The following is a 13148-nucleotide window of genomic DNA, read 5'->3' as shown; positions in this document are numbered from 1 at the left end:
CACTGACTGTTCATTCAGGACAGACTGAATGATGGCAGTGTAGAAGATGACTAGCAGCTCCTGTGGAAGGTTGTACTTCTTGAGTTGCCTCAGGAAGTACAGTCTCTGCTGGGCCTTCTTCCGAACAGTGTCTATGTGTGAGGACCATCTCAGGTCATCAGAGATGGTGGTTCCTAGGAACCTGAAGTGGTCCACAGCTGACATGGTGTTGTTGAGGATGGTGAGGGCTGTGGTGATCTCCGAAAGTCCACCACCATTTCCACAGTCTTGAGTGGGTTGAGTTCCAGGTAGTTCTGACAACACCAGTGTACCAGCCGATCCACCTCCTGTCTGTATGCAGACTCATCACCATCCTGGATCAGACCAATGACAGTGGTGTCATCTACAAACGTCAGGAGTTTCACGGACGAGTTCGCTGAAGTGCAGTCATTTGTGTACAGGGAGAAGTGGAGTGGGGTTAGAACACAACCCTGGGGGGCACCATTACTTATTGATCTGGTGCGGGAGAAGATGCTCCCCAGTCTCACCTGCTGCTGTCTGTCCGTCAGGAAGCTGTTGATCCACTGACAAGTGAAGGCTGGGATGTTGAGCAGGGTGAGCTTTCAGTGGAGGATGTCTGGTATGATGGTGTTGAAGGTCGAGCTGAAGTCTACAAATAGGATCCTGGCGTACGTCCCTGGACGGTCGAGGTGTTGCAGGATGAAGTGTAGACCTAAGTTGAGAGCATCATCTGCCCTCCTGTTTGCTCAGTAAGCAAACTGCAGGGGGTCCAGCAGGGGGCCTGTGATGTCTTTCAGGTGCTTCAACACCAGCCGCTCAAAGGATTTCATGACCACAGACATCAGGGCTACAGGTCTGTAGTCATTTAATCCTAGGATGGTGGGTTTATTCATAAACTTTTGCACATTTTGTCTCATTGCAACCACACACATCATGCATCTTATTGGAGACCAGCAAACAGTACAACAGAAGATGCGGATGTATTTAGTCCCCTTCACTCTGAGACAACCAAGAAAAAATGGCATTAAGGCATAGCAAACCTGTGGAAGAAGCTGCTCTGATCAGAGGAATGTGAACTCTACAACAAAACCCTGCACATGGTGGCAAGTTAACCTTGCACAACACCCTATCCCCACTGTGAAACATGGTAGTGGCAGCATCGTGCTGTAGGAATACTTGTCTTCAATTGAGAATCTGTGGCAAGACTTAAAAACCACTGTTCACAGACATCTTCCTTTCAATCTTGAAGAATATGAAACAGGTTTGAGTCTGTGGATGTGCACAGCTGCTGGAGACATAGATCCAAAGACTAGCTAGGGCTATGTCTTTGGGGCTATGTATAGCTGACAAAGGGCTAAATAAGCATAGACCAAGGAGGACAACAGGATGAATACAAATGCTTGTAACACTTTTCAGAGTTTTTATAGATAAAACTGTATTGTCTGCCACTAAATGTTGCTGTTCAAACATGTTGAGGGGTGTGAATAGTTTAGTACTGTATTTGTTGAAACCTTTGCCTTTCCCTCACACTGATGCAGTCCCCAAACTTAGCAAGGATTTGAATCTGTTAAGTCTTGCCCAGCAACATACCCCAGCAGAGGCTGGTACTACCGCTGCTGATACTGGGTTTCACATGTGTGAAAATCAGTGTGTCGTCATGGTGAACAGAGTATGTAGCCAGCACTCCTCCTTCCTACCTTTGTGTGTGTTATCTCTCTGTGGGCACACTGATGTCTACCTTCTGGATTGATGTTTTCTGGAGTTTATTTGGGAATTTCCTGTTTCTTTTCCAGAGGAAGCTGTTTCTCCAGCTTCTGTTTTTTCACTCCCCCAACAGAGCTTAATCATACCTTCAATGTAAAAACTGTGGTGAAACCACTGATGGTTGATCATTGTGTATTACTCTGGTTGTCTGATTACAACACAGGGACTGTGATTTGGACCTCTGCTGAATGTCCTTGTGTTTCCTGTAATAGTTGTGTGGAAGGCCCAGTTTCATGCTGCTGTTGTCAGCCCTGGTCTGGTTTCTTTTAGCTAAAACCCTGCTTCGAATGTGTGTCGTTGCAGATCCAGACCTTCTGTGGGGCCAAATCCTGAAGATGCTAAATGCTAACATGCCAGAGGAATTCTTTATGTGGATGTCCAACTTAAAGCAAGTTATAAGCCCTCTTTTAGAGAGGGCCATGGAGTTCCTGCAGGCTCTGCCATGAGCGGGTACACCGCTTGAGTTTTGCTTCAGAATTAGATGGACCCATGCTGTTTGTTAACAGAACCATCCCAGCTTTATATTTTATTTGGCTGCAGTTCTCCTGTATCTAAGATTTAGCCTTGTGGTGTCTTTTTAATGCTCCTGTAGGGTTAAAACAAAACTTTTCTGTCTCAGAAGTTGTTGTTTTACCTAAAGGAATACGTAACTGTCTTGTGTAAAATCAGCTGGACTCTTTTCCTCTGGCCACAGGGACGTGCTAAGACTTGCTGGGACTGTGGGACTGTTCTACTTTATTGGACTGTTCATATATTTTTAGCTAAATGTTTATAAACAAGACATAAAAATAACTGTACATGAAAAATCTTGGTAACATGGTGGGATTCAGACTTCTTTACATGTTTTTTTGTTTTTTTTTACTGTTGGCTTGCTTTATCCTTAAGGTAAATAAAATAAAACCCTTGTGGTGTTAAATGTAGCAATGGACCAGTCAGGGTTTTATTTTGATTTCCAGTTTCTGTAAATTCGATTTTAACCAATTCAGATTTTTTTTTCTAAGAATGGAAGACAAAAAGAAGATAGGTAGAACATTATTTTTGTGCAGTTTTTCTGCCCTGAGTGATCATTAATCATTTCTTTTTATATAAGAAGTGAGACCAGAACCGCACAAACCGTAAGAACTGTGAGCTGCACATCAGAGCAACTTTCTCACAGTTGCTTTACATGTAAAAACAGGGAGAGATTTCATTTTGCTTTGGAAAGCTTCATATGGATCTGGAAAGTAGACAGTTAGTCATGCTCTTTAGGGTTTAGCTGGTAAGTTCTGAAATCCTCAGTACATCTGTTTATACATCAAGACAAATGACCACCAAACCTAGAATTAACTCCCATCTCACTCCTCCTGACATCTAACTGATTATATCTGGAACCCTTTGCTGGTGTCGCAAGCTAACATTAGCATGTTCCCTCATGGTTTTCATATGACTTGTTAGAATTTTGAAAAATGTTTATTAACTCAGCACCCTGTTCAACTGCATACTTTAAGGACTTCACAAACTTTAATTTCTGCTATCTGGTTCTGTCAGAGACCTGGTTCTCTATGCTGTCTGGTTCTGTCTGCAGCCTGGTTCTGTCTGCTCTCTGGTTCTGTCACATTTTAGTTCTCTGTCTTTCAGCTGGAAGTATTTTCAGTCTCGGCTCCAACAGCTTTCCTGTCGGCCCAGGGAGGTCACTCTGAGGGTGTTGGTTCTGCGTTGCTTCTGGTGGTTCTGCCAGGACTTCCTCTTTTTTGGTATTTAGAACCAAATTGTAAACAGCTGGATTGTCTCAATTGCAGATGTATGAAGATAAAACAGAATGAATCTTGATGTTACTTTAAAGAATGAAATGGTAAATGGACTGAACTTATATAGCGCTTTTCCAGTCACACAGACCGCTCAAAGCGCTTTACACTAGAGCCACATTCACCCAATCGCACTCACTAACGCTCACACATTCATACACCGATACGCAGATCGGTAGGCAACTTGAGGTTAAGTGCCTTGCCCAGGGGCACATCAACATATGGCAGAAGGAAGCTGGAATCGAACCCACAACCTTCTGATTGCAAGACAACTACTCTTCCTACTATTCCACAGCCAAGTATCAGCCAACTGGATCAGGTTTGATAAATCCGGTTGCTCTGTTCTTCTCTAAATCGTCATTAAGAAACATATGGATTCTACTTTAAGATGCAGCACTGGGTCTAATTCCCGATCTAATGAGACATGCTTTAAAAAAAACAAAACAAGTATGCATTCAGTTTAACTCTGAAAGATGAAAACATATCACATGTTCATGACTTATTTGAAAACTAATTTTAAAGGCTTAGCGAGGTCAAAACTTGACATGTACAGCAAACACCTTCCTACCTGTGGAACAGAGGATGCTTTGAGCTCAGTCTCAGTCTTGGTCAGAGGAGTGAAGACGTGTCTTTCTGTGCATGGATATGTACGTAAAATCTTAGATATGTGAGCTTCAAAGAGGCTGGACATATCTTTAGTTTGATGTTCCTCTAATCTACAGAAAATAATTGTGGATCTGGATGAATATAAATGCGTCAGGTTATGAGGTGCACAGTCTGCCTTTAGGAACATATGACTGAACATGATTACTTTCAGCCAATCAGTTACGTGTGCTGACTCAACAGAATATTAATCCCAGCAGCCTGGACACATTGCTCTGTCAGAACTCTTCATGGTCATGTTCACTGCAGTGAATCGTGTTTCTATGGGCTCACTGCTACAAATATAACAGCATTCTAGTTGCTGTTAAAATCAATAAACTGATGGAAAGAACTGAGATAAAATAATCTTTTATTCCTCAGCGTTTGCTCTGATATTCCATAAAATGTTTTATGATTATTTAGATGCGAGTCAGAGTGATGCTTCCAACCAGTGATGTTATGAAACTGATAAATGGGAACAAAAATAGGTTCTGAGGCCTTGGTATGACGTGTCCCCAGCACCCAAGACCAAAACAGTGATCAAAACAGATTAGTGTGTTGTTTGTTGTTTGTACAGCAGCATGAATCTGTGTTACAGTGCAGTTTGCTCCAGGTGTGTGTGCGCTCATGTGAGTTTGTCGTTACTCCTTTCAATGGCATTAGAGTAAATGTTGCATAGTAATAACAAAGCCAACTCAGTGGATGGATGTTGTTTCTTTGTATGTTCTGCTGTCATGGCTTCATGCCATGACAGCAGAACATACAGTTGCATTACTGTATGTACAGAACTACGAGTTGCATTACTCGTGGTCAGCATTCAGGGCACTCTGCTTACAGATCCATGCCAACTTCCCCAACATGCATTAAAGTTGCTTCTTACAGACTTGTTTCGCTCTGTGCTGGTACTGGGTTTTATCAGATGTTGCTGGGCTACTTACTGTTCTTCTTTGAATGCTAATAAATAGATGAATTTTGCGGCATTATTTTGCGTGAATGCTTTGAATCTTGAATTTGTTTCATTTTGCAATAAAACATTGATGTGTAATTTTCTTTTGTGTTCCTGAACTTGTTTGATCCATTAAAGAGCCAGGATCTGTAATCAACAGTGGATGGCAAACCCTTTTCACATTTAATCAAATTCCAAAGACAGACTTCTATGGATTTTATGTTCTAGATCAACACAAAGTAGTGCAGAATTGTTTAGTAAAAGGAAAATTATGCATGGGTTTCCAAATCTGAAAAGTGTGGCATGCATGTGTTAATTTGGTTCCTCAAGTCAGAAGAACCATTTTATGCTGCAATTAGTTTCCCTGCTGGAATGTGAACCTCCACCCCATTCTCAAGTCTTCTGCAGCCTCTAAAAGGTTCTCTTTCAGGATTGACCAGAATCCCTGTTCCTGTTGAAGAAAAGTATCTACACAGCATGATGCTGCCATCATCACGTGATTTATTAGCGAGTCAACAGATTAGCCAGGGTTATTCCCCCAGTGTCTCAGTGCTCCTGTGTGTGCCAGTGCAGGCTCTGCCCTGTGGACTGGGGGTGTTCACTTCCTGCTTTCAATCATCAGCAATTTCACTATTAAATTAGGTTTAAGGCCCCCTTGTGGATAACGGTAGTCATTGCAAGATTAAACCAGCACTCATTTTCATGTTGAACCGCTTCTTAAAAACATCCACTCAGCACTCACTCACACAAGAATTTATTGTTTAATTTTAATGTATATCTGTTATATCTTAGTGTTTTGGATTAATGTCATTATTTTTTTAAAACATTTTCTTTGACAACAGACATTCATGCACAGTATAGAAATTATATTAGGAGTTTAACACATTTAGATGATGTTAACTGCTGCTTAATATGATAACCTGAAAATATAAGCTGAAAAAAATCAACATAACAGAAACATCCTGCTATTTATATTTACAATAATGTAATCTAAAAAAATAATAAATATAGAACAATTCGCTTTAATTCACACGATTAGCTATGATACCAAACATTATTTCAAGTGATTTTTTTTTTCCACCATGAAAAAAAACACAGGTGAAACAATAATTTTTATTATGTTACCTCAGTTTTTCCCAGTACTTGTAAATGCAAAAAGAGTGTAAATAAATAAATAAACCAGTCCAAGGTGAATGAAATCATTGAACCAAATATTTTGTGTTTCTTGTCTCTCTGCAGCAGAAAGTTCTGGACCAATAGCAGGAATCATTAGTGCTGTAGGAGTTGCTCTGGTGGGAGCTGCATCCAGTTACTTTGCTTATCAGAAGAAGAAGCTCTGCTTCAAGATGCAGGGAGGTCAGTGTTCACATCTGCATTTCCTCTAACCACTCTTAACAACATCCTCATTCTGATCAGAGCATGACTTGTTCAGGTGCAGACCCTGAGAGTGGGAAGAGTCATCAAGGAGGTCGGTCTGACAACCAAGGTACGTCTCTGTTGATTCCCACATTATTAACTGCTAATGTATCATTAACAGTAGACATACTTCAGTAAAATGGAACACCTTCACATGGAGACTGACCAATAATGATACTGCGGATCATATAGTTGATGCAGCTGATTTGTTTTTAGTTGTCATTAAAATATGTAGGATACAAAAGTATTCACACAGATGGACCCTTTTCACATTTTGTCCCTTTACAGCCTCAAACCTTAGTGGATTTTTGGGGGATTTGTGGGACCGACCAACAGGAAGCTGTACATAGCTTGGAAGTGAAGGAAAATGATAAATGGTTTTCAATATTTTTTACAAATAAAAATCTAAAAAGAATAGTATTTGTATTCAGTCCCGTTTATTCTGACACCCCTAAATAAAATGCAGTGCTATACATCTATATTTACCAAAGCAGTGACTTTTTTATGTTGTGTTTTGAAAACTGTTTCCTTCCACATCCCCATGCATTTCTCTATGTTTGTGTCAACTGAGGGCAATTATATCAGTCTTATAATAAAAACTGAACATATGCATTACAAAATCAATCTGCAGGAGGAATTCTCCATTTTTAGGAAGTTATTTTATTGCATAATTTAAGCAGGGAAGGAGTAATGTGATTTTGAATATTTATTAAAAGCAGGATTTATTTACAATCAAATTATTTACACGTAATCTGCTAGTATATTAATACTCTAAATACTGCCCTCGTACCCGTACTCGTCGTCTTCCGCTTTATCCGGGACTGGGTCGCGGGGGCAGCAGACTCACCAGAGACACCCAGACGTCCCTCTCCGTAGACACCTCCTCCAGCTCTTCCGGGGGGAAGCCCAAGGCGTTCCCAGGCCAGCCAAGAGACATAGTCCCTCCAGCGTGTCCTGGGACGCCCCCTGGGCCTCCTCCCAGTGGGACGTATCTGGAACACCTCCCGAGGAAGGCATCCAGGAGGCACCCGTTATAGATGCCTGAACCACTTCAACTGGCTCCTCTCGATGTGGAGGAGCAGCGGCTCTACTCCGAGCCCCTCCCGGATGGCCGAGCTCCTCACCCTATCTCTAAGGGAGTGCCCGGCCACCCTATGGAGGAAGCTCATTTCAGCCACTTGTACCCAGGTTCTCGTTCTTTCAGTCATGACCCAGAGTTCATGGCCATAGATGAGGGTAGGAACGTAGACCGACCAGTAAATCAAGAGCTTCGACTATCGGTCGGACTCTCCACTCCAATACCCTGGCGTAGGCCTTACCAGGGAGGCTGAGGAGTGTGATCCCCCTGTAGTTGGAACACACCCTCTGGTCATCCTTCTTATGAAGGGGGACCACCACCCCAGTCTGCCAATCCAGAGGCACTGTCACCGACCGCCACCCAATGTTGAAGAGGCGTGTCAACCATGACCGCCCCACAACATCCAGAAACTTGAGGTATTCAGGGCGGATCTCATCCACCTCCGAAGCCTTGCCACCGCTTTTTAACCACCTCTGTGACTTCAGCCTGGGTGATGAAAGAGTCTAACCCCGAGTCCCCAGCCTCTGTTTTCACCAGGGAATGCTTGATGGTAGGATTGAGGAGATCCTCGAAGTACTCCTTCCACCACCCGATAATGTCCCCAGTCGAGGTCAGCAGCCTCCCACACTCACTGTAAACAGTGTTGGCGAAGCACTGCTTCCCCCTCCTGAGGCGCCGGACGGTTTGCCAGAATCGCTTCTAGCCATTCTCCATGGCCTCACCGAACTCCTCCCAGGCCCGAGTTTTTGCATCTGCCACAGCCCGGGCGGCGGCACGCTTGGCCTCATGGTACCCGTCAGCCGCCTCAGGAATCCCACAAACCAACCACAGCCGATAAGACTCCTTCTTCGGCGTCCCTTACTGTCGGTGTCCATCACTGGGTTCGGGGATTGCTGCCACGACAGGCACTGCAGACCTTACGGCCGCAGCTACCAGCATCAGCATTGACAATAGATACAGAGAACATGGTCCACTCTATGTCTCCAACATCCCCCGGAATCTGGTCGAAGCTCTCTCGGAGGTGGGAGTTGAATACATCCCTGGCCGAGGGCTCTTCCAGATGTTCCCAGCAGACCCTCACTATGCGCTTGGGCCTGCCAAGTCTGTCCGGCTTTCTCCTCTTCCAGCGGATCCAGCTCACCATCAGGTGGTGATCAGTGGACAGCTCAGCCCCTCTCTTCACCTGAGTGTCCAAAACATGCGGCCGAAGGTCTGACGATACGACAACAAAGTCGATCATCAACCTCCTACCTAGGGTGTCCTGGTGCTAAGTGCACTGATGGACACCCTTAAGGTGCGTTCACACCAAACATGATTTCTGCGAAAGGAGCGGCCAATTTTCATGTTATCCCTATGTAGAGGCACGTTCAGGAGCGGAGCGGAGCGGAGCGGAGCGGCGTGGCGTGGTGCAAAGGAGGGCACTGCGCGGAAGGTGCGGCAAGCGAAGCGGGAGTGGAGCGGCGCGATGGACGAGTTGAAAAATCTGAACTTTTTCCTAAATTCGCATCGCGTCAACCAATCAGGGACTGGATGTGGCTTTGACGTAGGGTGAAGGACCAAAGCGGAGAAGAAGCAGTTGTCAATGATGGAGGACCAGATCATAGTGGCGGTGTGCGGCAAGCCAGAGTTGTATGACTCAACTAATTACTTTTACCGAGACAAGTACAGAAAGGACCTGGCCTGGTTATGTTTAGGCACAAATATCTTAAATTTAGGAGATGTGGACATTAAAAATCGGCAGTTTTTTTACTGAGCTGAGATTTATTTACTCACCGAAGACAGATGGACAGGCGTTCAGCAGCGGGGATACAGCGCCGGTAAACCGCGGTGAAGTTAGTTTGAAGTTGGATGTTCAAGCTCCGCGGAGTTAGCGGCATCTAGCTCACGGTTGATTCTATTCAGGCACTCAGATTTTCCACGATTATTTGGTACGGAAACTTATTGGCGGTCCCTAGTGAACCACCGCGCGTCAAAAGAGGGAGCAACAGAGAGCAGCTAGCCAAAATCTGGGTGCCTGACTTGGATCGGCTGGATGCCGCTGGCTCCGCGGAGCTTGAGTGTCCGGTGTCCGGCTTCGGGCTGGCTTCACTGCGGTCGCCGGTAGTTGGCGTCCCGGAGGCCGATTCATCTCCCAACGCGGGGCAGCAGATCTTCGAACTGGGTCCTTGATAGACGGAAGTACCGCTGAAATCGACAGTCATCCAGACGCAGCTCCTGGAGTAAGTGGTGGTTATCTCCGAACTGTTCCCGTACCTGAAGAATCTGGTGAACCCAGGGACATTGATGTCGGTGGCGTTTGTCGGCTCTCCACAGGTAAAACACCATGATTATACGTGAAATCCATGTCCAGCATGTTCAGTTGAAACCAGCAAGCAGCAGATGGAAGCTCCTCCTATTTGATGACGCGGCGAAGCGTTGCCGCTTGTTGCCGAATGCCAACGCGGAGTTCACGCGGAATGTGAAGCGGGCAAAAGCACACAAATGAGGCAAAACATTTGCAGAAATCGCGTTTGGTGTGAACGCACCATTATGCTTGAACATGGTGTTTATTATGGACAATCCATGACTAGCACAGAAGTCCAATAACGAAACACCACTCAGATTCAGATCGGGGAGGACATTCCTCCCGATCACGCCTCTCCAGGTGTCACTGTCGTTTCCCACGTGGGCGTTTAATACTGCCCTATAATGATTAATAATGTAACGGGAAATCTAATAAAACTAATATAAGAAATTTCCTTCACTGTGGCCACGTTGCATTAGACAGCCAATAAGAAAAATTAAATAAGTTACTTTTTGACTTGCAAAACAAATTTCCATGAGGGAGCAGCTTCCTGCTTTCTTGGTTTCCCACATGAAGTCTTTCTATTCAGGAAAAAGGGTTGCATTTCATAATTTCACACATCCTCACAGCTACAAATCCTTACAGCTACACAAGATTAATAACAGATAGTTTTAAAAATATATATTTTTAGGTCTTTTAAGGACACGTTGACATCCAAAGACAACTTTTAATCAGACCAGCATAACAAGGCAATAAAAAATCCGATATCTCAAAAGGTTTTGGATATTAGTGGTTAATTTGTTGGAAGTTATTTACAAATGCTTGTAAAAGGTTAGATCTGAAGTGTTTCTATCCACTACAGATATGGCATAAAATTCCAATAATTTACATCAGTGTTTTAGTTGTAATGTGACAAAACCTAGCTGGTTCAAGCAGGTAGAAAGCTTTTAATGATACTAAGATATATGACATCTTTCTCACTAGGTTGTAGTTGCAGACAGAAACAACTAGATGTTAATGTTTGTGTGGCAGTTATTGGATCTAAGCTGGGTTTCCTGGTTTTAATGTGTTCTACTTGAACTTTTCACAGTTTTGTCACAGTAGTCAATAATTACAGCTAAAGAAAAAATGTGCCTGCCTTGACATGACTGGCTGCTTCTTGTGAAATTGAACTCCTTGTAAGAAATGTGAAAAAAATAATTTACTACAAGAATCACAAGAGGAAATAACCTATATAATCATTTCACTTAGTGAAAATATGGATTCTGAATAAATGCTATGTAAACAAAGTTTGAGTGTGAGCAGCCTAACACCTGCTGGTGAACAGATGGTACTGCTGTAGACTTTGAGGTCAATTTCTGATGCTTTTGTTTATTTGCTTTTCAGTTTTCAGCAACCTGGTCCAGAACAACTAGATCCTCAGGCAGAACTTGATCTGACTTTTCAGCCAACAACCTTAAGACCTTAAGGCCAGGTTGTTATCTTTCAACTTTCAGCTTCAGCAAAGAACACAATAGAATTCTCTGTAATGATTTCAGGGCTTTTATGTTGATGTGTTTTAGCTTTGTGTAACTCTTGTAAACTTTATACTCTGTTTTGTTCTTGTCATGCCTGGTAACCTGTTTCATGTAATGAGTCACAGCAGGAAATCTGCTTGCTCCAGTATCCTCTGTAAAAACCTTGTATCCTGGTTACATCTGGGAAGGACCACCTTGGTGTCTGCTGCCTCAGGTTTCCTGTGGAGCATCTAAACTGTTTCTCTATTTGCATCCCAAATAATCCAAAGACAAGGACAATGGAAGGAACTAAGCCACTGTCCAGGTTCAGTGTTTTCACATAATGAGTCTTCAGCAGAAAGGCTCTAGTTATCCACTGAACTGCTGGAAGACTCACAGAGTGAAACAATTTCTCTAAACAAATGCCTCAGAGCAGCATGGCAAGAAAGAAAATCATTTGTAAAAAAAGACATTTTTAGAACTGAGAGAAAAACCTAGAGCACTTAGTATGATGGGAGCTCTGAGACAAACATGTTTAACATGAAGAAACACGCGTGTGCCTCATTTAGATGTATTTAGTTTTATAAGACGTTGGTCAGAAATCTTCTAATTATGTGGCTGGGTGGGAATCCAGCTGTAGGAGCTTTAATGTAAACTGCTGAATGTCATGTAAAAGAGGGCTAAATAAAAATGCACATGGTAAATGTACAGAATAAGGTTTTGTATGTGTGAATGACCTTTAAACTTAGAAGCCCACGCAGAACTGTAACAAGCTTTATGCTGTTTGAAATAACTAGCCTTCATTTTAATGCTACGTTCTCCTTTTAGTACTGTTTTTTTAATATGTTTACACTGTTTCCTGGTGAACTTTAACACGTCAAACTAAACATGTAAAGTAACTGCTTGGTTAAACTAGCCAACTGGCTGCGAACCTGCCAGTTAGCTGTCTGCTATAGATTAGCTTCAACAACTGCATAAAGCTATAATCCACTTTTTGCATATTGACTTCTTTTTCAGTTGAAAAAAATAAATACTGATACCTAAAAACATGAAACAAGCAGATTTGTTTTTAAAACATTTTGTTTTTTGTCTCTCACAACTACATATCTGTTTATATGTAAGAAACAAAGGCTTTAGCTCAGTCCTTTTCAGAGTTTGTTCTGCTGATTCTGCGGAGTTCATAGAAAACGTTATACCACTCTGTTGTTCTGCTGCTTCATCTAGCTACTGTACTACTATCTTTTCTCTTTTCATTGAGCAGTCTCTGCTATGGTGTCCATGTTCGGTCCCTTTGAAATGGCATATACATGATGAGCATTAGGCTCTGCTGCATACACATAATGAAAGAACTGATAGAAAAAGGCTGTGTTGTTGCAGAATGTCCTCATTGTGAAATACCAGCTGCATCTCTATGAGCTGTAAATAATCCACTCTTCTTGATATATTTCCGTGCTTTACAACTTAAATTGTCAGCTACTATGATCTCAGTTTGAATGATATTTTTGTCTCTTTTACAAACATTGACATTGTGCAGGTCTGTTACATGAATCCAAATGCATGATTTCTCTGTTAGTGGATTTCTGGTGTGTACGTTTTTAATAAAGTGTCGTACACTCTCTTGGTGTTGGGTAACTGTGCTTGTTCAGCTTTACGCTAGAAGATCTAGCAGGAAGGTCTGGATTTCAGCCCCTGTGGGTCTTTGGATCAGCTCAACTTTTATTGTCAATGTATAAAAACT

The 13148-nt window shown here is 42.8% G+C and overlaps 1 protein-coding gene across 3 annotated transcripts in view; it reads left to right on the top strand.

The window, feature by feature from the left end:
- The window catches only part of cd99 (CD99 molecule), a 37754-nt gene extending 24728 nt beyond the window's left edge, over positions 1 to 13026 (top strand). The window contains exons 10-12 of one of the 3 annotated variants that reach the window (XM_047354943.1): positions 6376 to 6492; positions 6569 to 6622; positions 11301 to 13026. In XM_047354943.1, coding sequence (XP_047210899.1) covers positions 6376 to 6492; positions 6569 to 6622; positions 11301 to 11329 — 200 coding nt within the window. In that variant the 3' untranslated portion in view covers positions 11330 to 13026. Of the gene's footprint in view, positions 1 to 2067; positions 2685 to 6375; positions 6493 to 6568; positions 6623 to 6840; positions 6968 to 11300 lie in introns of those variants that run through there. The other 2 variants (XM_047354942.1, XM_047354944.1) reach the window with 2 other exon arrangements.
- Positions 13027 to 13148: the final 122 nt, after the last annotated feature.

This window comes from Girardinichthys multiradiatus, chromosome 24, assembly GCF_021462225.1.
Source record: "Girardinichthys multiradiatus isolate DD_20200921_A chromosome 24, DD_fGirMul_XY1, whole genome shotgun sequence".
Lineage (NCBI taxonomy): Eukaryota > Metazoa > Chordata > Actinopteri > Cyprinodontiformes > Goodeidae > Girardinichthys > Girardinichthys multiradiatus.
This window is presented reverse-complemented; position numbering and strand designations above follow the sequence as displayed.